The following is a 22,577-nucleotide window of genomic DNA, read 5'->3' as shown; positions in this document are numbered from 1 at the left end:
ACTCCACGGAACCTTCTGTCCAGCCCCAGAGGGGATGCTGGAGGGTGGACGATCGGCTGCCCTGCTCCAGGGCCTGAGTGCCCCGGGGTGGGGTCTCCACCTCAGCAGGCGCCAGGAGGACGTGCAGAGGGGCCGGGACAGCTCAGCCACTGGCCACGCGAGGCCGTCCCTGCGGCTCTGCTCCCCCAGAGGCCTTGGAGGGGGCAGCTCGGCCCCTCCAGCAGGGCGAGTGGTCAGCTGGGGTCGGGCCTGACCTCGCCAGGTGTCGGGGGCTGGAGGGGTCAGGCCAGCTCGGCGCCCCTGTCCTCGGGTCTGCGTCAGCCCTGCTGGGCGGAGGCGGCGGGGACCTGCGGGGGGTGGGGACGTCAGAGGCGCCCGTGCTCCCCGCCTGAGCCCCCGCCCGGCCCGCCCCGCGCTCACCCGGTGCTTCAGGTAGGACAGGTAGGCGTCCCAGCAGAGCGTCAGGCTGTTGATGTAGGTGACGCGGAACTGCGGCGGCACGAAGAGGAAGTTCACCAGCTGCGCGGGCGGCCACAAGCACCAGTCGGCCTGTGGGGCGGGGTGGGGCCGTGAGGGCGAGGCCAGGTGGGCGGGGCCTCCACCCAAGGGAGGGGTCCACCCCGCGGGGACCCCCGAGGCAGGAGGCAGGGAGCAGCGCGGGTCGGCCCAGGAGACCCAGAAAAGGCGGACCCCAAGGGGCTGGGGCAGGGACTTGGGGGGTCGGGCGCACCTTGTAGAACTCCCAGAACTTGTCCCGCAGCTCCTGGCAGCTCTCGTGCAGCGTGTGGCCCTCCAGCCAGCCAATACCTGGGAGGGAAATCGAGGCATGAGCCGTGTTAGAGGCCGGGGGGCCCTGATGGTGATGGGGGGCTGTCATTACCACTCCCGACAGATGAGTGGCAGGGGCTACTCCCCCCTACACCTGCAGCCTGGAACTCAGATCTGCAGACGCTGCTCCCCACACTGCCCATCACCCCAGACCCTGCTCCTCTTTCAGGCCCCGCCCAGCCGGCTCCTCCCTCAGCTCCCCCTTGGGGAACCCCCCCCCCCACACTAGGGCACTCCAGCTGCACCCCTCCCCCATTCACCGCCATCCTCTGCCAATCCCCCCTCTCCGTTGGCCTGTGCCGGCTCCATCCTCAGGATATCCCAGTCCGGGGCGCACACCCAGGACGCCCATCAGAAGAGGCCCTCAGCATCCTTCTTAACACAGAGCTGCCCCCGCCCCCGTCCTTACCCAGAAAGTACCAGGCGCCCAGCACGGGCGAGGCCACCAGCTGGTCGATGAGCACCTTCTTGAGGACGGTGGGGAGGCCGGAGAGGCCCGAGGCGGGCAGCAGGCGGTCCAGCCACAGGTACCAGGCGTGCAGGAAGGGGCCCATGCTGCAGCCCACGGCGAACATGCTGGCTGGGGGCGGGCAGGGCAGTCAGGGGTGCCCACGGCCAGGCCTGCTCCAGGGGCTTCCCGCGCCTCGGCTCGCCCCCCACCCGGCTTCCCAGAAAGGGAAACCGAGGCACGCGGGTCGGGAAGCGTAGGGCGGGGCACGACCCCAGGCTGCCTGGGCCTACCGCGGGGCTACAGGAGACCCCTGGAAGAGGACGAGGACCCCAGGGAGGGGATGGGGACCCCAGGGATGGGATGGAGACCCCCAGGAGGAGCTGCGGCGCTCTGGGGTGCAGGTCGAAGTCGGGGGGCGCAGCTGGGGAGCCCCCACTGGGGTCAGGGTCAAAGGTCGCGGGGTCAAGGGCCCGCCCACCTGAGCGCCGCGGGTCGAATCTCTGCTCCGGCCTTTCGCGGACCTCCCAGGCCTGGCGCACGCCGTCGCCGGCCGCCATGAGCGCGCCGCAGCCCAGCGTGTTGGTGGCGAGCAGCGCGCGGCCCTGGAACAGCGGCTGCACCGCCGCCCGCAGCGCCCGCAGCCAGCGCCCGCCGCGCGCCGCCATCGCCCTCCGGGACCCGGCGCCGCAGCCCAGGGCCCGCCCCGCGCCGCGCCGGCCAATGAGAGCTCGGCATCCTCTCCCGGGGCCAATCGCTTGAAGGAAGCACGGACCAATCGCAAGGAGCGTCCGGCCGCATCCACGCCGTGTCCCCGCCCTTTCCCGGAGCCGGCCTATGGGTATCCGTCGCCACAGCCCTTCCTACTTGCCACTGACCAATTCCAGGCCGGCGACCCCGTTAGCAAGTTGCCGACTGTCTTCCCGCCTCCCGGGCTGCATTGGCCGATCTTAGACAGTTATCGGGCTCCCCGGCCAATCACCTCCAGATCCTTCGTAATACTTGCAAAGGGGTCCGACCATTGGCTATGACTACCCCCGGGGCGGAAGTCCAATCGCACGACGGATGGCCGAGTGGGCGTGGCTTCAGGTCTGCTGCGCGCGCAGCCGAAGCGGAGCCGGACCTGGGTAGTTTGAACTGAGTTGCGTGCCTGACCCCAATTACAGAGTAATAAAGATAATTACAACGTTAGGCACTGCTCTGGGCCCGGGACGTGCAGTAACTCATTTCACAGCAATTTTATGATGCCGCAGGAGTTATTATGTCCTCGTTTTACCTGCTGTAGGCTGAGGTGTGCGTTCCAACGAACAGTGGCTGTTGCAGCAAACTCCGGCCCGCGGGCCCAATCCGGCCTCTCTCTGCTTCTGCGCAGCTTTGAACCGGGAATGAAACCATCACACATTTTAATGGTGGGGTGCAGGGAGAACAATCAAACGAACATTATTGTATGACATGTGAAAGTTAAAGGAAATTCAAAGTCTGGTGTTCATAAATCTTTATTGCAACACAGCCCACTCGTTCCCATATTACCTGCTTTTTAAGTACAGTGAATATTTGCAAGGGACCCTCTGGCAAAACCTAAATAAAGTTTGGCATTATTAGAGGGTTAGAGGTTAGAGGGTGCCCTCCTGAGTTATCTCCTTCTGATTCAAGGGAGGCATTTTATAAACTCTGTATTTACAGGTAACTCAAAAATACAGATATAGATAAATATTTCTTGCCTGTAGGCTTGCAAATAAACCCTGCTAGGTGGAGAGACACTACCCACCAAAAAAGCAAATTTGCCTTGATTTGCACGTTCATTATTAACGAGTTAATAATCTTTAGCTCTCTGTGAGAGTCGAGATTTTTCCTTTTTTTTGAAAATTACCCTTCAGCACTTCCTATTGATGTCAGGTACCAGGGCCTGGTTTTCCAGGCTGTGGATTTCACTGCATCTTGGGGGAAGTCATCCAATTTTTGTTTTAAAGGTGGAAATATGGTATACCTGACAGGCAGGTAAGCTTTGCCCACAGAGACGTTTCACGGCGGCTGACACCCCGGTGACTCCCGGGGTAAGAGGACTGTGCTGGCTCCCTGTTTTTCTCATTTAGTTCTCCTCTATAATTTTATTTACAACTGACAATGCGACTGCAATTGGGGATTGGGAATTTGGCTTTATGGCCTGACCGTTTGCCATTTGCTGATGGATTAAGAATAAAGGTTAATGGCTGCTGACTGAGAGAAAATGGAGAATCAATGAAGAATTCATGCCCACGAGGAAGGAAAATATTTCTGATAGCTGGGCCTGTGGTTTTGAGTTTGTGTTTTCTCTGGGCCCATGGCTGAAAGTTTAGAACGGAAGCTGTCGACTCTGTGTGTCTACTCATCTGTAATTCAGAAAGGCCCCTGCTTCTCTCTGGAGGAGTGTGCAGTATGTTCCTATCTTGGGGTACATGTAGGCAGAATCCGAAGATGGCCCCAAGAATTCTGCTCACCCTCGAGCATGGCGGAATGTGTGACTCTGATGGGAGGGGAATATGATGTTATCTTATAGGCCAGAAAGGAATCTGCAGATTTTGCAAAGTCCCTAATCGGCTGATTTGAGTTAAAAGGGAGATTCCTCAGTGCCCTCCCTTGCTTGTCTATATTTATATTTGTCTTTGCCTGATGGTAGCCAACAAGCAGTCGAGTGTGTCAGCCATAAGTTCAGTATTTATCTACTTATGTGTTTTGATCAGCTGCTTTTAAGAAATTAAGCTTGATTTGGGGAGCCAGCACATAGTATTCTCAGGACATGTGGCTGCCTGGTTTGCAGAGTCACCTGTACAGGTGCGTAAGGAGGCCGTTTCCTGGCAGGCTGAGAACCTTGGGGTATCTGGGGGTTGTGGATAAGAGAGGAATTCACTCAAACAGGTATGTACAGCAGGTGATACCTGGTGGAATTTCTAGCCTTGGGTTGGCAAATAATAGAGGCTTTTAAAAGTTTGATCTGAGTTTCCGTACAAAAACGTCCAGTCAACTGAAGCCTGCAGGACCTGTGTAATTTATCAGGACAAACTCAATGGGATCAGTCAAGGAAAAGCTTTCTTTGAGATTACTTTTTAACAAAAGGGACCACTGCCTCCCCCATCAAGTGAAAAAACGCTAGTTATGCCTCCATTTGGAAGTCTAGTTCAATTTTCCTGATCTGTAAGCAAATCTTTCTTTGGGGTCTCCTTTGAACAGGTTTAACATCTGACCTATCTTCCTTGTTAATGAGTTAAATAAATCTTCAACGTGTTCATTTTACCTCAGTAAGAGAATTGTGCTTTTCCCTTCCTCTGAAAATCATCCTCTCACACACCCTGTTGCCGCCGGATGCCCCAACCTAGTGTGCCAGCTCTAGAGTTGACTTTTGGCTCATTGAGGGGCTACTCAAACCCAGGCCTTTGCACATTCCATTCCCTTTCCCTGGAACTTGTTTTTCTTCTCCGGTGAACACCTTCTTTGACACTCCCCATCCTTGGGGCTCCCCAGGCCCCAGTTCCCATTCTCTGGATCAAACCATATCAGCCAGTGTGGAATCAGAACAAAGGTGGAGGAATGGTTCTTGAATTTATGAACAAATGCTCTGGCTGATGAACTCCTATTCACCCCTTGAAACCCCAGCCCCAATGCCCCTCTTCCCTAGGAGGAGCCCTCACACACTCTCTGAGCTCCCTAGCCCAGGTCTCCTCCCTCTGGCCAATCCATGACCTCAAGGAACCGGGCCCAGGACTGAGGCTTCTCAAGGGGCCCCCCATTGTGCAGGCCCAGAACGGGATTTGCCGGCTTATCAAATGACTCAACATCCAGAATGATTTAGTAAACTGGTTTTTATTTAGCACCATTCCCAGCAGGCCGAGATTCTTGCTTGCTGGGTGGAATTTTGGGAGCGGCCTTCACAGGACACGTGCAAGCTTTTTGGGTGATGAGGAGGAGCTGCGGAGGGTTGGGGATCAGAAAACTGCAGCAGCAGGGTTCTCGTTCCATCTCGTCCCTCAGGGACACTGGCCATCACTTGAGGCAGACTTCCTTGGGGGACCTGCTCATGAACGGGCAGGCGTCTGGCTTCTGGCCCTGCAGAGGATGGCTGTGAGCCGGGGGCACAATAGGAGACCCCCCACCCCCCGAATCCCACCGCTCCCTGCCACCCTTACCTGGTACAACTGGCAGACGAGGCTGAGGAGAGGCTGCTGGTCATCCAGGGGTTTCTGCACAAAGCCAGACAGGAAGTTACACAGCCTGACCCACGCCTCCTGCCTCCCTGGCTGGCAGTCCCTCTGCCACCCGGGCTCCTACCCCATTGACGACGACCCAGGGCACGTATTTGTGAGGTGGCTGCAGGGCGTCCGTGAGCTGGGCGTTGGCGTGCATGAGCTGTGAGCCCCGGTCCCCAGTTGCACACTCCAGGATGCTCTCTGGGGTCACGTCTGGGGCGTAGAGCTGCAGGCACTGGGGGTGGGGTGGGGCGTTGCCTCAGCTTCCTCCCCATTATCTCCTCAACGGTCCCCCCAGCCCCACCGGCCCCCCAGCCACACCCACGTTTCCTCATCGGGAAGAGAGGACGGTGGGTTGTGCCCTGATGTGACAATGTCCACAGCAGAGGCCCGGGCTGCCCCAGCCTCCCCACACCCCCCTTGCCCTCTCCCAGGTCCCCCACTTTCCTCAGAGCTTCCATTCATGCTGTTCCCTCCACCATGGAACACCCTTCCTCCTCCCCCAGTCCCCCTCCAACCCCGAAGGGCTGCTGGGGTCTCGGGATGAGGGCTCGTGCTTGGTGAGTGAATAAACGCTGGAGGCAGGTGACTCACCTGCGGGAATTCTTTCTAGGCCTTTTTGCAATGCCCCAGGGCAGTGGGTGGGGCCTGTCCGCTGCCCTCACCCCCAGAGGAGACCCCTCTTCTGTGTCCCTGCAAACTCCTGTTTGTCCTTCCAAGCCCAGCTCCGAGGCTCCCTCCTCCTGGAAGGCCTCCTGGTTTGTCCCTGCTTCCAGGAGGCTTTTATACCCCGATGCCCTTTGAGAGCGTGAGCCTGTACTACGAGTCGCTGCACCCCGGCTGCCGGTACTGCCCCACTGGGTGACAGCCGCGGTCCCTGCCGGCCCCCCACCCTACCGAGCCGGGGGCTCACTCACCGGCTTCAGGTTTCCTTCCATGTCTTCCATCTCTTCGATGCAGACGATGGTCAGGAAGGCGAAGTTCGGCTCCAGCACGTCCAGCAGGCAGGCCTGGGGGCCGGGGAGGACGGGGTGGTGACCGGGAAGTCAGGCCGGGTGTGAGGGGGTGGGAGCACCCCAGAACCCTCTCTGGCCGGAACCCCCGGCCTGCGCTGAGGGGGTGAAGGAAGACGCGATGGAGGCCCAGGAGGCAGAGGCTCCCCGGTTCCGCCCCCGCGGCACCCGCTCCCGCCTCCTGACCGCGGCCCGCTCACCTCCACCTTGTTCCACTGGCACTCCCGCTCACCGTGCTGGCACCGGAACTCCCACTTGCCGCTGACGTTCCGCTCCTGCAAGGCGGCGCGGTGAGGGGCGGCCGGCTGGAGAGGCGCCCGCCCCCGTGCCTCGGTTTCCCCGGCGCCCACTCACCTGGGCGTTTCCGTAGGGCACCAGCGTGATGTTGAGGATCTCCATGACCATCAGCCACGTGGGGAAGAGCTCCCGCACCAGGAAGACCCGGCAGCCGGGGCACAGCGCCTCATAGTACAGGCTCACGTTGACAGGGGGCGCGTCCAACTTCTCGAGGGGCGTCCGCGGGCACAGGGCGGGGGCCTGCGGGGAGGGAGGGGGCAGGCAGTGCAGCCCCGAGACCCGGGCAGCTCTGCCTTCTCTGGGCACCACGCGGTTCCCTTGCAGAAACGGTGCTGCAAACAGTTGGTGCTCCAACTCGCACTCCTTCCAGAACTTGCCCGTGGAAACCTGGCTCTGAGGCTTTGCTTTGTCCCCCAGGCCTCCCTAAATCTCAATTTGTCTGCCAAGTGGACGTGCCACAGACGTGCAAGCAGTAGGCACTTAATGTATGCACGGGCCTCGCTTTCCTCGGGTGCCCGAGATCCAGGGCCAACGAAACTCCTCCCCCTGCGGGCGACCCTGCTTTTCCAGAGGCGCATACCACAGACGCCTAATGTATGTTCATCGCTCGCACTCCACCCCCAGGGCCTTGGCATGAGCTGAGCCTTGTTTACTCCTCGTCCCGAAGGGCCCCGGAGCCGCCCCCAATGTATCGAGGCGGCGCCTAATACATGCGGACTTCCGGCGCGGGCCGCGATCCGGTGCCTGTTTGCGCCGCCAGCAACGTGCGAGCCCTTTCCGGGCGCGGAGGCACACAGCAGGCGCCGCATATGTGCCGGCGGCCGCAGGCAGGCTCGTCCGGGCGTCCCGCGGGTGTCCCCAGTGCCCGGGTGCACGCAGTGGGCTCGAGGCCCCTCGGCTGGGCGGGGCGGGGGCGGGGGCGGGCGGCTGGGACCCCCGGTCGCCGTCCCTACCTGGCACGCGGCCGCGCCCTCGGGGAGCGCCGCGAGCAGCAGCAGCAGCGGCAGGAGCGGCAGCAGCGGCGGCGGGGCCATGTCGGTGGTGGCGGCGGCCGCGGAGGGAGCGGCCTTTAACCCCGCGCTGGCCCAGCCCCCCCCCGGCCGGCCCGCCCCCGGCGCCCACGCCCCCCTCGGGACACCGCCTCGGGCGCCTGGCCCTCCCCTGGGCACCCCCCCCACCCCCGGCCGCTCAACCCCTTTCCCCCACTTCCGCCAGGTGCCAGGGTCCCAAATCACGCGGCCGTCGGGCCGCCCTTTGTCCGCCCTACCCCCCCCAGCAGTCAGCGGTCAGGTGAGGCCCCCGGGTCAGGTGAGGCCCCGGGTCAGGTGAGGCCCCCGTCAGGTGGGACCTGGCGCCAGGTGTGGTGGCACCTTCCCAGCAGAGATCCCAGAGACGCCCCGGGGCGGGGGGAGTAGCCTGTCTCCCCATTGAGCCATGTTGGGGAATCCGGGCCCCGCCCAGAGTGGGGGCACCCCTGAACCTGCCCTCTAATGGGGGCTCCCCTGCCTGCGAGTGGGCAGAGCAGCGCCCCCAGCCTGGGATCCCCTGCCCGCCCCCACTCCCTCCCCCCAGGCCCCCCACCCCAGGTGCCAGGTTCAGGGCGTGACTGTGGCAGCAGTGGGGTGAGAAAGCAGAAGGGGCTGGGAGCAGTCACTTCTCCGTGGGGGGCTGGGCAGGGGCCTCTCTCCATCACAGGGTCCACGGCCCCGGGGTGGGGCCCAGGGGCACCCCCAGCTCTCGGGTGGGGAGTGGGGATGCGGCCAGCAGGGCCCAGCTCTGCCCTGGGCCCCAGCTAGGGACAGAGCCTCAGCCTCCCCCCGTGTAAAACGGGGAGAAGAGAGCGGGTTGGGGGAACAGCTGCCACGGAGGGCTCAGAGGCAGCGGTGAGAACGGGGGACAGAGTCCAGGGGCCAAGCTGGGGGGACATCGGCCTTGGCAGTGCCTCCGGCTCAGGACAGGACGCAGGGCTGGATCCCACGCAAGGTGACGCCCCGAACAAAGCCAGGTCCCCTTGTCTTGCCTCCTCTCCCCTCGGTTCGGGGGAGCCCCCGCCTGCTCGTCCCCACAAGTCCCAGCAGGTTCGAGGCCGGAGTTTCCCCGAAGCCGTGGGGGCTAGACACGCCCCTGCCCGCGTCCCTGGGGTGACAGAGCCCCTTGAAGCCCACGTCCCTCCGAGCTTCCCCATTTGTCAGGCCAGACTGGAGACGATCAATGTGACCGTCTGAGCGTCCCAGGATGCGCGGAGCCGGGCCCTCTCGGGGGACAAATGTGGCCCCACTGCCCAGTGCCCACCCACAGATGCGCCCCATTGGGATGGCAGCCACTGGCCCTCCTGGCTGCGGAGACCACAGGGCCGTGGGCTGGGGGTGTTTATGGGGTGTCTCCTGCCTGAGCCCCCAGAAGGACTGGGGGTGCAGAGGCCCACGCCGGCAGCCCTGTGGGGAGAGCTGGGCCATCCATCACCCCCGAGGTCTCTGGGGGCAGCAGGAGAGAGGGGCTCGAGGCCTGGTGGGGACCCTGAGTGTGGAGGATGAAGGTGGGTGGTGGTGCCCAGCTCAGCACCCCTGGGGAACTAGAGGTGGCGGCAGCTGTGGCTGGAGCGGAGCAGGGCCCTGCCAAGGACAGGTGGGGGGCAGTGGGGGCAGCAGGGGGACCCTGGTGGCCTCCGACGGGCTGGGCCGAGGTCCCCCAAGCAGACTGGGGCTGTAACCTTGGCTCCTCTGGGCTCAGCAGGAAAACAGAGGTTGGGGGCGGCTTGGGGGGCGGCTGTCGGTCCTAGAGGCTCATTGCGACCCCGTAAGCACCATGGCCCCGCACATGGTGGTTGAACAGAAGCCATCGCTGGCCCAGCCCCCCAGTTCAGGTTTTATTTCCTTATCGATGCACCCACGTACCATACAAAACCTGCCACCCAGCCTGGCTGGGGAGGCGGCTAGAAAATCGGGGCTCTCGTCCCAAAAGAGTTCAGAAAAGGGGGTCTGGCGGCCAAAGACAGAGTGAAACTGAGGAGCTGGCATGCAGAGAAGCCCCCGCAGTGCCCAGTGGCAGTGTCACGCCCGGCTCGGTGGCCATGTGGGCTGGCCCAGGTCCGGTTCTCTCTTGCGCTGCTGCAGGGTGCGGTGGGGTGGGGGATCTCTGCGGCAGCAGCCCCCCATGGGGATCACCCGGCAGTGGGTTTCACTTCAGCATTTGGAGGGGAAGTTGGGCCCAAAATATCCCAGCCGGGGTTCTTGGATGCGACTCAGCGAAGTTCCTTCCTGCCCGACGAGGGCTTAAAAGGAGGGTGCCCAGGCCAGGCAGGGGCAGCCAGACCCTTGGGGAGGGGAGAACAGGACCCCAACCCAGAGACCAAGAGACGGAGAGCTTGAGAGAGACAGAGAAACGGTGAGAGGGAGAGAGAGTGCAAAGAGGGACAAGAGAGAAAAAGGACACGGAGAGAGACAGACAGGGAGGGACAAAAAGAAACCAGAGAAAGAAAGATGGAGAGAAGAAAGAAGAAAGAGGGGCACCGAGCACGGTTTGCAGGCGGGATGCCGAGGCCCCAACCCGGCCTGGGTGGCGGCTCTGCCCAGTGCCGTCCTCAGTGCCTGGTGGTCAGCAGTCAGCGGGCAGCAGGTGGGGGCCCGGGACCCAGGGCACGCACGGGGTGGGCCAGCGTGACGGCCAGCGCGTCGTTGTGCTGCACGAGTGACGCGTGCTGGTAGTGCAGCACCAGCTCCTTCAGCGAGCCATACAAGTTGTAGGGCTCGGCAAAGCCAAAGCCAGTGGCCGTGCGGTAGATGACGCAGTGCTTGGTGTCACCGTCCACCCTGTGGGCGCAGACAAGCAGTTGGATGGGCCCCACGGGGCTCTGGACCCCCGGGCCACCCTCCACCCCAGCCCCCCCCGGGCGCTCACACCACGGAGCAGGCGTAGCAGCCCCGCTGGCTGCTCTCCCGGATGAGGAAGGTGCCGTCCCGCTTGCCGCTCAGCATCTCCTCGGCCTGTGTGCGGTTGATTTTGCCCACGTACCACGTCCGTTCCTCGTGGTGGGGCAGGTCGTCCTCGTCCTCCATCAATGCGTACTGGCTGTGGGGCAGCGGGGACGGGCCCTGATCACTCACCCATCAGCCTCTGAGGCTGCCTTGCTGCTGTCGCTCCCTGGCGAACTCCTACTCATCCTTCAAAACCCATCCGAGGTGGCCCCTCCCCCAGGAGGCCCTCCTGCTCCCCTCCAGATGGCCACTCACTCCTCGGTCTCGTTTTTGATCCCCAGCCACTCGTTGATTTTCTTCTGCCGGGCGCCTTTCTGGGTGAGCCACCTGGGGCGGGAGAGGAAAAGTGGGCTCATGCCCCCAGCCCGAGGCTGACAGGAGGGGCTCTCAGTGCAGTGTCCCGGACGGCCACACGGGGGCAGCCTCTGCCTGGCAAGGGCAGCTCAAACGAGGAAGGAACTTGCCTCCCACTTTGTTGACACACATCCAGCCCTTTCAGGAGGTGCCGGACTGAGCTATACCTCATCATCACCAGAGGCCCGGACCTGGGGCCACTGGCCTTCACACTGGGCACCAGTCTGCTCCGGGCCTCAGTTCCCCCAAGGGCTTCAAGAGGACCACACGAGCGAGCACGGTGCAGGGATTTGAATAAGGGCCGGGCACTCACACCAGGTACTGGTCTCGGATCTTGCGCAGCTGCATGAGGTCCGGCTTGAGGCTGTTCATGCGCTTGTCGATCTCCCGGTTGTCGGAGGCCTGGGCCCGCAGCTCCTGCTCCAGCTTCGCGCGGCTCTCGTGGATCTCGGCGATGCGCGATTTGAGCCGCTCGGCGTTCAGCAGGATCCTGCGGGAAAGGAGCTCAGTGGCCTCGGGCGGCCCCTGGGGTTCTCTGGAGGGCCCACAGCGCACTAGACGATGTGTTCCAGCCTCTGAACCTCAGCACTTCCTGTTTCCCCCGACTGAGCTTTCCAGCAAACTCCTAATCACCCTGCAAAGCCCTCTTCACTTGACCCCCTCAGGTGGATCCCAGCTGCCTCCTTTACTCCCTTCCTTTCTTCACCTGCCTGGCTCCTTATTGGGGGTGAGAGGGATGGGACGGAGGGGCCCCCCTTGCCTCTGTATCTCCTTCTCGTTGCCCTCCCGCCGGAAGCGCTCCAGGTATTCCTTGCAGTACTTCTCCTGCGTCTGGCCCTGCTCCTCGAAGATCTTGATCGTCTCGTTGAAGGCTTCGATGGCTGTGCGCTTCATCTGCAGCTCCTGGGGGTGGGGGTGGGGTCCAAGCACCTCCTGGCACCCCAAGCCCCTCGGGGGCAGCCAAGGCAGATCCCAACTCTACCACGGGCTGCTTGGGCCATTCCCTCCACCAGGAGCATCGTTTCTCTAGCCCCTGTGCCCCAAAACGCACTCCTATTCAGCCTTCAAAACCCCTGCCCCTTAGCACTGCTGAGAATTGATGATAAATCTAATCCCTAGAGTTCATGGGCATCTCTTGGGACCTTCCAATGGCCCCGTGTGAAATCGGAACTATGAACGGGGAAACTGAGGCTCCAAGAGCTCAATCCCCGACGTTCATATTGGATTCTGCAGGGGTGTCCTGTCCTTTCAGAGCCTCAGCCGACTCACTAGTAAAAAGGGGACAAGAAAACCCCCTCAAGGAGTGCTGGGGGAGCAGAGCCACTCCCGGCACGAGATGCTCCAGCCAAACTTGTTGAGCCTCAATTTGGAGAAGTCTGCAAGTGTCATCTTTGGGGAGGAAACCTCTGCTCGTTTTAGGAGTGCCCCATCTGCCTGTGGCCCCTGACCCACTGACCCAGTCGACCCCTCGCCAGGTTGTCGTTATTTCCAACATTGTCCTGGCGGAAGGGGACGCCGAGCCCGTCGAGACTGTTTTACGGATGGGAACCCGAGCTGCTGCCTCCCGCTTGCTGTCTTCCTGACACGCGCACTTATGGTCCTGCTCTCCATACGGACCTGTGGCCGATGGGCTGTTTGGCGCCGGGAAGCCAGATACCTGTGCCCGTGGCCTCGGCCTGGTACCTGGGAGGTCCGCGTGTACTCCTCGTAGAGCTGGTCATACTCGCGGCTCTTGTCCTGGAACTGCTGGTGGTACACTTTGAGCTGGGCGCCTACCGCCTCCACGCTGTCCTCCTTGACAACCTGGTCCTGGGGGCGCTGGCGGGTCAGGAGCTGCTGCCCGGGGACCTGCGGCCCGAGCAACCCCCACCCCACCCGGCCGGACCTGCTGGTACTTGGACACCGGGTAGAGCAGCCGCGTGTCTAGCTTGGTGTTGTACTGGGCGAGCGACTCGTGGCGGTAGTGGGTGATGAGCTCCACGACGGAGCAAAAGGTCAGGGGCTCGGAGAAGCCGTGCAGCCCGTCACGGTGGAACACCTTGATCAGCTTGTTGTTGCCGCCTTTCCTGGGGGCGGCAGGGTAGGCGCCCGTGGGACCCTGAGCCCGGCCTCCAGCCCCCCACCCCTGGGGGTGTGAGCTTGGTGACTTCTGACCCCAGGGCCGCCCTACCTGAGGGTCAGCGTGTACTCCCCCTGGATCTTGCTGGAAGCATCTCGCACCAGGAAGGTGCCATCTGGCGTGTCCCGGAGCTTCTCATTCACCTCCTCCCTGGGGGAGACCCAGGGTTGGGGAGCCATGTGGAGGACCCGCCCCCGGCCCCGCCCCTGCTTGCCAGCCCCCGCCGGCCCCCTACCTGGAGATGTCCCCCCAGTACCACTCAGCATCCTGCAGGGAGGGCGGGCTCCCCCCATTGGCCAAGCTCGTGGGGGCCGGCTTTGCCTTGGGGGGCTTCGGCGGCAGCGCTGGGGGAGCAGGGAAACAGAAGCCCGCTGAGCACCGATTGCATACTGTGCAGCTCGCAGACTCGGGGTTCACACCCCAAAGGGAAGGCTAACACGAGAGGGGCTCACCTGGGGGTGCAGCCTCCTGCTCCTCCAGATGCTCCTGCAGCAGCTTCTCCACCAGCAGCAGTGGGAAGTCGGGGCCGGTCTCCGTCCTGGGGGCGGGGGCGCGGCGGGGGAGGGCCCGTGTGCACATGCCAGTGGGAGGCATGCGGGTGCAAGAGGGCAATAAAGGAAGGGAGAGCTCAGGGTCCGGGCCCTGACGGTGTGCATGCAGGAGGCGCGCAATAAATGCTCGTGCGGCAAACAGGGCTCGAGCACCTGGGGTGGCCAAGCAGATCCCGAGAGGGGGACATTCATGGGGCTTGGGAAGGAGAAGGGTGGGGATGGGGGGAGGCGACAGGCCCCACCCCTTCCCCTCCTAGGACCACCCACACCCCGTTTCTTGGGGTCCCTGGGCTCTTCCTGGTCAGACGCCCCTACTGCGCCCACCCAAGGGCGACCCCAGGCTCCGCCCCGCCGGTTCCAGGTCCAGGCTCCACCTAGGCCCCGCCCCCTCTGCCAGATACTCCCCTCCCAGCGCAGCCCCGCCCCCGCAGGCCCCACCCTCACTAGTCGGGAGCGCCCCGCTCCCTCCCAGCGCAGCCCCACCCCCGCCGAGCCCCCGCCCTCCTCCGTCACACGCCCCTCCCCTCCAGCGCAGCCCCGCCCCTGCCGCGGCCCCTCCCCTCCCCTCCCCGCGAACAGGCCCCGCCCTCACCCGTCGGGCGCGCCCCCCGGTAGCGGCGGCGCGCGCAGCAGCAGCGGCGCGAAGGCGGCGGCGAGGGCGCGCAGGGCGCCGGGGCCGGGGCCGCGCCGGGCGAGCCGCGCCAGGTGCTGGAGCAGGAAGCGCAGGGTGAGCGCGCGGTGCAGCGGCAGCGTCGGGGGCGCCAGCGCCGGCCCCACGGGCCCCGCGGCCTCTGCGGACACAGGGCGGGCCCCGGGCGGGTGAGCCCCGGCCGCCGCGCCCCCCGGCCCCGCCGCGCCCCGGGCGCCCCGCCGCGCTCACCCCGCAGGGCCCGGCGCGCCTCGGCCACGGCCTCCGGCGTCACGAGCGGCGCGGGCAGCGCCTGCAGGAAGCCCTTGACTCCGTCCGCCAGCGCCGCCGCGTCCCACTGCTCCACGTCGCTCAGGGACCAGTCTGCGGGCGCAGGGGGACACGTCGGGCCTCCGAGCACGGCCCCCCGCACCCCCGCCCGGGGACCCCCCTCACCTGTGCGCGGGGCCGGCGGCTCCGGCCGGTACAGGGTCTCGCTGTCCAGCCCTGGGGGTGGGGGAAGGCTGGGTGAGCGCCCCATGCTCCCCATTCTGCCCTCGACGCGGTGCGGCCTCCCGAAGGACCCGCAGGCTCAGGCGCGAGGGGAGGCGAGGGGGGTCTGCAAAGGTCCGGAGGGGCTGCCTCCCTCTCCCCTGGGGAGACACTTCTCTTCCTTCTCAACAAGGAGTCCTGGGGCACCCAGGCTCCACTGGGGAAGCGATCCATCATCCCTCTAGGGGGAGCCCAGGCATCCCGTGCAAGGGTGAGTCCCCCGTCACCAGAGGTATGCAAGCAGAATCCAGGTGCTGCAGTGAGGCCCAAGCTCACCTGTCTGCTCAATGGCCTCCACCAGCTTCACGAGAATGGGGGGCCCCACATCGGGCGGGGAGAACTGCTCGGGCAGGTCGGGGAGCGTGAAGCCTGGGGGTGGGGACAGCACGTTGGTGGTATCCCTGGCCGGGCCCCGGCCCCTCACTCTGCCTCCCTTAGTGCTGGTGGCTCCAGGTGTCTGGACCAACACCCTGGGGGGGGGGGTCAGAAGACCCCAGATGGGGCCGGTGGGTGGGAAACCAAAGCTCAGGTGACTTCTGATGACCAGGGGAGTGGGGTGAGCAGTGCCCCCCCCCCCAAATAGATGTGTCTGAGTCCTGATCCCTGGAAACTGTGACTGCAGCTTTATTTGGAAATAGGGTCTTAAGTTAATGATCTCGAGATGAGATTCTCCCTAAACCCAACAAGTGCCCCCATGAAAGGAAAAAAAGGCACAGACTGAAGACAGTCCACACAGGGGAGAGGGCTGCAGTGAGGCCGCCACGAGCCCCCAGAGTTGGGAGAGAAGTGATTCGTGTTAAGCCGCTGTTTGTGGTGATCTGTCGTGGGGGCCCGGGAACTGCAGGCAGCCAGGCTGGGGCTCTGACGTGGCCTGGCTGTGCCCCGTTCTGGGCCTCAGTTTCCTCAACTGAAAAGCAGGCGAGCGACTAAGAGATCGACGGGGATTAAAGGAACACACCCTCGTCCTGTAACAGTGGCTTCTAAAATATAACCTTAAAACTGTAAGCAAGCAGGGAATTGTAAAACAGCCTGAAAATATAACCTTCCAAGGTGGAAGCAGGCTATGATGGAAGCTTTTATTTTCACAAAGGAGTGATACGTAAATGCAAAGTCTGCACCCAGAAGTGAGTAAGCCTGCTCCCCAAACCTCCCAGATATGAACAAAGCTCTTCCATCCTTCTCCCTGGACACTGGGGTTCAGCTAGATGGCTGCTGTTCTCCAAACCCCATGTTAGCCCAAACCATTAACTCTCTTTGTGTCACGGGCATAAAAACCAACTGAAGAAACACTTCAGGGAGGCTGATTTGCGAAAGCTTCCCCCCCCCTGACTCCCACCAGCGTAAATAAACCCCTTTCCCTCCTCAGCCTGGTTCAGTGTGACTCCTATGGGCCACGCCAAGCGACAAACCCAGATTTGGGAAGTGCCCCTTCTGCAGTCTGAGCCGAACACCCATCTCCAAGGCCTCTCTCCAGTTTGTAAGCCACTTTGCTCCAACAAGACAATTTGCCCTCGTTTTCGAGGCGGAGCTCCCTCAGGGTGGGGGGCACCCAGAGCCCTTTGGGTCACCAGCATCTGACCTGGCCCTGGCCCTTGGCAGATAGTCCCTAAGCAATGGGCCAGCTGGGGTCTCAAGCTGGAGAAAAACCCAGCTGCGGATGAAACACCAAAAAAAGGAAAAAAAAAAGGAAAGGTGGAAGGAGGAGACAGGCAGAGCCAGGGGTGGGGGGACTGGTTCTGCAAACCCTAAGGCTCATCTGTGACCCGCTGCAAAACACAGGGGTTGGGGGTGGCAGGCATCGGAACCGGCAACCCCCACCCCACCTTACAAACGTACGGGGCCAGGGAGGGAGCCCAGCCTGGCGACAGTGGGAAACCCAGGCAGCCTGGCACATTCCACAGGTGGTCCCATGGACCCGAGAGTCCCAAATGGGTGAGGGACTGGCCTCGGCTCCAGGTGGGCGGCTGCTGAGGTGGCTGCAGGCCTGGAAGGGTTGGCTGGGGGCTGGGTAGCTGCCCGCGAGGAGCCACGGCGGTGGCTGGAGCGAGGCCAGGCAGGGGCGGCCGGCAGCTGTTGCCAGGCGGGGAGGCAGCTTCTGGCTGGGGGCCCGGCCGGGGCCGAGGCGGGAGGCAGGCCCGGGCCCAGGAGCCCCCCGCCCCACCCCCGGCTGTGCGGCTTGGCCCTGAGCCACTGGGGCATCAGCGTCCCCCCAGCGCTAACCAGACAGGTCTCCCCCCTGCACACTGGGCTCATCAGCTTCCTCCCTGCCTCCCTCCCTCCCTACACCCTGGGCCTCAGTTTCCCCAGCTGGCCTCTTGCTCCCCTGCCTGGCACATGGCAGAGTTTCAGTGAAGGTTCAGTACCCAAATCTCTGCTCCCAGCGGACCCCTTGGAAGCAGGACCAGCAGAGGGTCTCTGGGGAGGGACATGGGGGTCCTCAAACCCCATTCAGCTATGTGTCCCACCCTCTTGGGGCTTTGTGGCTCCCTTCATTTGAAAACCAGGCAAAATGATGGCAACGAAGGCGATTCCTCAAGGAACCCCATCTGCAAACTGCAGAGCGGACACCGAGCCTCTGAATCCTACTGAACACTCCCTGTCACCTATGTTATCAACCCCAGACTTTGCACGCAGCCCCCGAGGCCAGACCCTGCCTCGTTCTGCTGGTCCTCCCAGCCTTTGCCCACACTGTGCCCGCTGCCTGGGACCTTCCACCCCAGGTGTCTCCACACCTGGCTCTGTCCTCATGGCCTCTGTCACCACCTGCGTCAATGAGGCCTGGTCCCCCACAGTTGTGCAGTCGGCATGCGTCGATGGACCCAGGCTCCCTATTCATGTCCTCCCCTAGGATGGGAACCAGCCCTCCTGAAAGAAGAGACCGAGGGTCCGAGGGGAGCACCCCTGCCCGCCACATGGCTGCTCACCTGGCTCGGGGGGCCCCTCCTGGGGCCGGGCAGGCACAGGGCGGGGGCCGCGGGGACGGGGGCCAGGCCGGGCCAGGGCCACGGGCCCCAGGAACTCGACGTAGGTGCCGGGGAAGTCTCCCCGCTGCCGCGTGCGCTCGTTGAAGCCGGGGATCCAGCCCACAGCCTGCGGGCAGCGCTCGCCGCCCTCAGCCACACCCAGCGCCTGCAGGGCCGCCCGGCTCACCACCAGTAGGTCGCCCGGCAGCAGCTCCAGGTCCTCCGGCCGCTCCCGGCGGAACGGGAACAGCGCGCGGTACTGGAAGCCCTCGGCGCCCGCCATGGCCGGGCAGGGGGACGGCCACACAGTCGCTGGACAGTCAGGGGGGCCCCACTGGCCCCATCGGCTGGGTGGGGGGCCAGCTCGGGGCTCTCAGGCCTGTCCAAGCACCATGAAGTCTCAGGCGAGGAGTGGAACCAGGGGATGCCGTGTGGACGCTCACACCTCGCAGTCCACTGTCGTCGCCCGGCCCTGGCCAGGGTCCCCGGTCACTTTGTGCACCATCGGCCAACGGCCGGGACGGGGTCGGTGGCGCCGGCTCAACTCACTGCACCGCGGGGCCCCCCATCTGTTGGTGGGGCTGGTACGGCCGCTCACTCCCTCATGTTGGGGGCCGCCCGAACCCCAGGATGTCGGTTCTTCCAGCTGTGCCAGACAAGGGGGCCGAGGAAACAGGCAGCCACCATGCTCCCCCGGCCACCGCAGGGACCTCGGGGTGGGGGGCAGTCCAAGTCAGCTGGGCTGAGATGAATCCCATCCCCAAGTCAGAGATGGGGTGAGATCCCAGATCAGGACTGCTGTAGACCACCCTGTCCCTCCCTGGGCCTCAGTTTCCCCCATCTGTAAAATGGGTGCAATAGCCCCCCATCCCATGGGTGCTGCAGCAGCACCTGCATGAACCCCCAGTTTCAAAGCAGGATAGAAACATTCCCAGGCCTCTGTGTCAAGACTTGGGGTGCCCAGGGGGCGGGTCCTCAAAGAGGGTGGGAAGGTGAGGGGCCTGGGAAAGGGGGTGGGGGCTGTCTGAGCAAGGCCGCCAGGGCCAGGGTGGGGTCGTTGTCACCAGCCCGGGGGAGCGGCAGTTCATCCCCCCGGGCCTGCTCCTTGTGACTCCCATTCTACAGGGTGGGGAAACTGAGGCCCAGGAAAGCACGTCCAGAAAGGGGCCTGTTGCCGCCTGCTCGGGGCTGCCCGCCGCCGCGCCCCGCTGTGCACGTCTGCACACGCCCGGGGCCCAGCGCACCCCGAATCCGGCGGCGGGGTGGGGGGGCCGGGACTGCAGGCCCGGGTCTCGCGCGCTCGCTGGCTGCACGCGTGGACCCCGCGGCGCAACCCCGGCACCGGAAGTGGGGTCGACCCCCGCCCCCCGCTCCCCATGACGTCCCACCCAGGGCCCCCTGCGCCCCCGTGGGCGCCCGACGCCCCGGCCTTGGCAGAGCCTCCCTCCCCTCGAGGCCGCGGCTGCAGCCACCCGCCGCCGCCCGGGGCCCCCGTCCCGCCCGGACGGTCCCGGGCAGCCCGCGCGGCCGCCGATCCAGCCCCGGGCCCCGCCCCGCGCGGCGCCCCCCGTGCGGACCCCCAGACCCGCGGCGCGCGAACCCGGCCCGAGCCCCCTCCCTGGCCGCCCCCCGGCCCGCCACGGCCGGCCCCGCGGACGCACCTGGCCGCCGCCGCGGTCGCCGTCACGCCGAGCCCGTCCGGTGGCTCCGCCGCGGCTGCGGTCGCCGCCACCCCGGGGACCCGCCTCCGCCGCCGCCGCGGAGCCGAGCGGCCGGGTCCGCCCCCCGGCGGAAATAGCCGAGCACGTTCGGGCCGGGCTGGAGCCCCGAGGCCGAGGCGGTGCCCACGCACGCCGCGGGGCTTCCGGGAGGAGCCGAGCGTCCTCCCGCGGGACTGGCGGAAGCCAGGAGGCCCCGAGACCGCCGAGCGTTTCCGGATATAGCCGAGCGCAATCGGGTTGGCCGAATGCCCGAGGCTGGGGTGGGCTGGAGTCGACTGGGCACGGAGACGCCCGAGCGATTCCGGAAATGACCGAGCCCGCTTCGGCTGAACTGGTGGAACCCAGGCTGAGCCCCGAGGTCGCGAGTGTGTTTGATCCTGAGATGACACTCGGAAATTGCCGAACTACTGCTCCGGAGTGCGGGTAAGGAGGCGTCGAGTGCAGGGAGCAGGCCGGCGGCGGAGCGGAGAAAGCAGAGCTTTTCCGGAAACAGCCGAACGACCACGATCCCTGTCCGCGGAAGTCCGAAACTGAGATTTTGCATTGGTGCCACCGATGGTTTACGGAAATAGCCGAAGACATTCGGAAGCAGGGAGGCTGCCCAGATGGTTCCCAAGACTACCGGAAGTAGCTGGACGCACTGGGCCTGGGCTCGGTTCGGGTTGGGCGGGAAGGTTTAAAACCTTAGGGCCGGGCCCATCCCAAGCAAAATCCCGGATGGAAAGGGCGGAAAGTTAGTTTATTTTATGAACACGAGACGGCAGCTGGTCAGGACCAGATTAGAATTCAAGAAGCTGCTCCATGGCGAACTCTTATGCAGCCTTCAAAACCCACTTCAAAGGACCCCTCAGGAAGCATGACCGAGTTATGCTACATGAAGGGGGAGAGGGTTGGGTGCTCAGGGTGTACTTTGATGAGCCAAGGGCCTTTCACCCCCCCTCACTTTTCCCTGCTCCACTCTGCCCCCCACAAATGCAAACGCTGGACCTCCTCTTAGTAAATATGGGCTTTTATTCACTGCCAGCTTTGGGATAGAAGTGGGGCAAGTCATGCACAGCCTCAGGCAGCACTGGACAGGGGTCTCAAGGAGGGACAGAGTGTGCCCTTGCCAAGTGGGACTGAGCCATCCTGCCAGCTGCTTCAGAATGGGGAAATGGAGGCTCTGAAGTGCCAAGTGCTTCTTCCTGACTCTTCATTCAGGCCCCTCCACGACCCATGATAGGGTCTGCCTTGCTGATGCTCCCTTCTGTCACGACTCGCTGGGTCTTTGTTAAAACACACCCCCTCTGGCCCTCTCAAGGCTGGCTGAGCAAGCGAGAAGCCACGAGTAAAAGCTCTTGGCACATAGCAGGTGCTTAGTAAGCAGTCGTTGGAATTACTCTTGTAAACACAAGGAAACTGAGGCACAAAGCGGGGCAGCTGTTTCCCCAGGGACACACAGCAAAGACAGAACTCAAATTTGGGCCTCCACCCTGTGTTCTGGTTCTCAAACTTCTTATCTGCACCCCCCACACCCCAATATGGAGGGAAATCCCATGTCTAGCATCAGGGCTCTCCCTGGGGGGCCCTAAACATGTGGCTTCAGTGTCCCTCAGTGGACTGGAGGGTCCTGGCTGCTGAAGCCTGCAGGATTGGAGGCAGATTCCAGGGGGCCAGGAGGGCAGCTGAGCCGGTGGGAGTGGCCTTGGGCCTCCCAGTCCGGAGTCCAGGTTGTTGTTTTCTGGGGCGGGGAGACTTGCTGTGCACCCTCCACATCCTACCCAAACTGGGCCCAGGCAGGTGGGCTGTCCCCTCAAATCCGTGGGAATCGGGCAAGACTGGGATGGGGTCAGGGAGACACAAAAATCTTAAATACAGAAAACACACAAGAGAGACTTGTCCAAAGTGCTTCCATCTCAGCCCAAGGGGGAGGAGCCTGCCACCGGGGCCCCAGGTGTGGGGGGTGTGGCCAGGAGAGCCGCGAGGGGGCGCGGGGTGGGGGCGGTGCTGCCGGGCCGTCGCTTATAAAAAGTAATAAATTAATCGCAGGGGGAGATCTGCTGCTATTTACAACGCCACCCCACCCCGCTCCGACGCCCCCATCGCCTTGCACACGAGGCTGCGTTGCCATCTCCCGGCGCGGACGCAGACGGCTTTCCGCCTTCCGGGCGTCCGGGGCGTCGATTAGGGGAAAACCAAACCATTGCACAGAAGAAGTGAGGCCCCCAGGCCTCGAGGCCACGGGTGGCCAGGTCAGTCCTTCCCCGCGGGCCCAGGGGCTCCGGGCAGCGCCTCGGCCCCCTCCACCGCAATGCGCGGCACCAGACCGGGCGGGCCCGCGGCGTCCTCGTCGAAGCTCACCTCCTGCACCGCCTCCTGCTTCTTGAAGGAGTCCCGGCGCTCGGACAGGTGCAGCCGCCTCATGACCACCAGCTCGGCGTCCGGCCCGCGGCCACGGCGCCCCGGCTCCCCGTCCAGCCGCTCGCCCGTGCCCAGCTTGTCGGCAGACTGGCCCCGGCGCAGGCGCGGGGAGCGGGCGCCAGCGGGCGAATGGCCCGGCAGCGGCGAGGGCGAGCGGGGCGGCGGCGCGGGCCCCGGGGAGCAGGCCAGCGGGGAGGGCGGGATGCTGCTGGTGGACTTGCGGCGGCCGCCCTTGACGCGGGGCGGCCCCAGCTTGGCGGCCAGGCCGTGCAGGGAGCTGGGGCGCGTGTGGGCAGCGGTGGCCGGAGAGGCGGGGCTGCTGGAGCTCGGGGACACGCTGGGTGGGGACGCGGGGTCTGTGGGTGACAAGGCCCAGGTCAGGGCCACCTGCCTCCAAGTGCCCAGCAGGTGACCTCTGTTGTTGGCACAAGCTCTCCTCTCTGCCTAGATCTGGTGAACTCCTCCGCATCCATCAAAGCCCCAGATGCCACCTCCCCTCCTCCAGGAAG

General features: G+C 64.1%; 4 protein-coding genes across 13 annotated transcripts in view; all 4 read right to left on the bottom strand.

Moving 5' to 3' along the window:
* Positions 1 to 176: 176 nt before the first annotated feature.
* Positions 177 to 1,957, bottom strand: MPV17L2 (MPV17 mitochondrial inner membrane protein like 2). The gene is made up of 5 exons (XM_037818052.1): positions 1,758 to 1,957; positions 1,238 to 1,408; positions 731 to 807; positions 421 to 549; positions 177 to 347 (listed from the first exon to the last, which is right to left on the bottom strand). Exons 1-5 carry the CDS (start codon positions 1,942 to 1,944, stop codon positions 318 to 320), a joined length of 594 nt encoding a protein of 197 aa, XP_037673980.1. The 5' UTR covers positions 1,945 to 1,957; the 3' UTR covers positions 177 to 317.
* Positions 1,958 to 5,094: 3,137 nt separating this feature from the next.
* Positions 5,095 to 7,896, bottom strand: IFI30 (IFI30 lysosomal thiol reductase). The gene is made up of 7 exons (XM_037818048.1): positions 7,760 to 7,896; positions 6,864 to 7,046; positions 6,710 to 6,784; positions 6,414 to 6,506; positions 5,579 to 5,731; positions 5,437 to 5,490; positions 5,095 to 5,356 (listed from the first exon to the last, which is right to left on the bottom strand). Exons 1-7 carry the CDS (start codon positions 7,838 to 7,840, stop codon positions 5,294 to 5,296), a joined length of 702 nt encoding a protein of 233 aa, XP_037673976.1. The 5' UTR covers positions 7,841 to 7,896; the 3' UTR covers positions 5,095 to 5,293.
* A 1,763-nt stretch (positions 7,897 to 9,659) lies between these two features.
* PIK3R2 (phosphoinositide-3-kinase regulatory subunit 2) lies at positions 9,660 to 19,674 on the bottom strand. Of its 3 annotated transcripts, none has more exons than XM_037817988.1 (16): positions 19,609 to 19,674; positions 17,909 to 18,657; positions 15,261 to 15,353; positions 14,889 to 14,939; positions 14,685 to 14,816; positions 14,397 to 14,595; positions 13,706 to 13,791; positions 13,489 to 13,597; positions 13,305 to 13,403; positions 13,020 to 13,200; positions 12,818 to 12,943; positions 11,895 to 12,037; positions 11,448 to 11,624; positions 11,036 to 11,107; positions 10,704 to 10,874; positions 9,660 to 10,615 (listed from the first exon to the last, which is right to left on the bottom strand). In XM_037817988.1, exons 2-16 carry the CDS (start codon positions 18,228 to 18,230, stop codon positions 10,408 to 10,410), a joined length of 2,169 nt encoding a protein of 722 aa, XP_037673916.1. In that variant the 5' UTR covers positions 18,231 to 18,657; positions 19,609 to 19,674; the 3' UTR covers positions 9,660 to 10,407. The 3 variants fall into 3 exon arrangements, with proteins under 3 accessions (XP_037673916.1, XP_037673917.1, XP_037673915.1); XM_037817989.1 differs by having other exon boundaries at positions 17,909 to 18,593; XM_037817987.1 differs by having other exon boundaries at positions 17,909 to 18,689; positions 19,609 to 19,634.
* A 987-nt stretch (positions 19,675 to 20,661) lies between these two features.
* Positions 20,662 to 22,577, bottom strand: part of MAST3 (microtubule associated serine/threonine kinase 3) — a 30,298-nt gene continuing 28,382 nt past the window's right edge. For all 8 annotated transcript variants that reach the window (XM_037817974.1, XM_037817976.1, XM_037817972.1 and 5 more), the window contains one exon: positions 20,662 to 22,424. In XM_037817974.1, the coding sequence (XP_037673902.1) occupies positions 21,901 to 22,424 (524 nt within the window). In that variant the 3' untranslated portion in view covers positions 20,662 to 21,900. The remainder of the gene's footprint in view (positions 22,425 to 22,577) is intronic.

The sequence above is a fragment of the Choloepus didactylus genome, chromosome 25 (genome assembly GCF_015220235.1).
Source record: "Choloepus didactylus isolate mChoDid1 chromosome 25, mChoDid1.pri, whole genome shotgun sequence".
NCBI lineage: Eukaryota > Metazoa > Chordata > Mammalia > Pilosa > Megalonychidae > Choloepus > Choloepus didactylus.
This window is presented reverse-complemented; position numbering and strand designations above follow the sequence as displayed.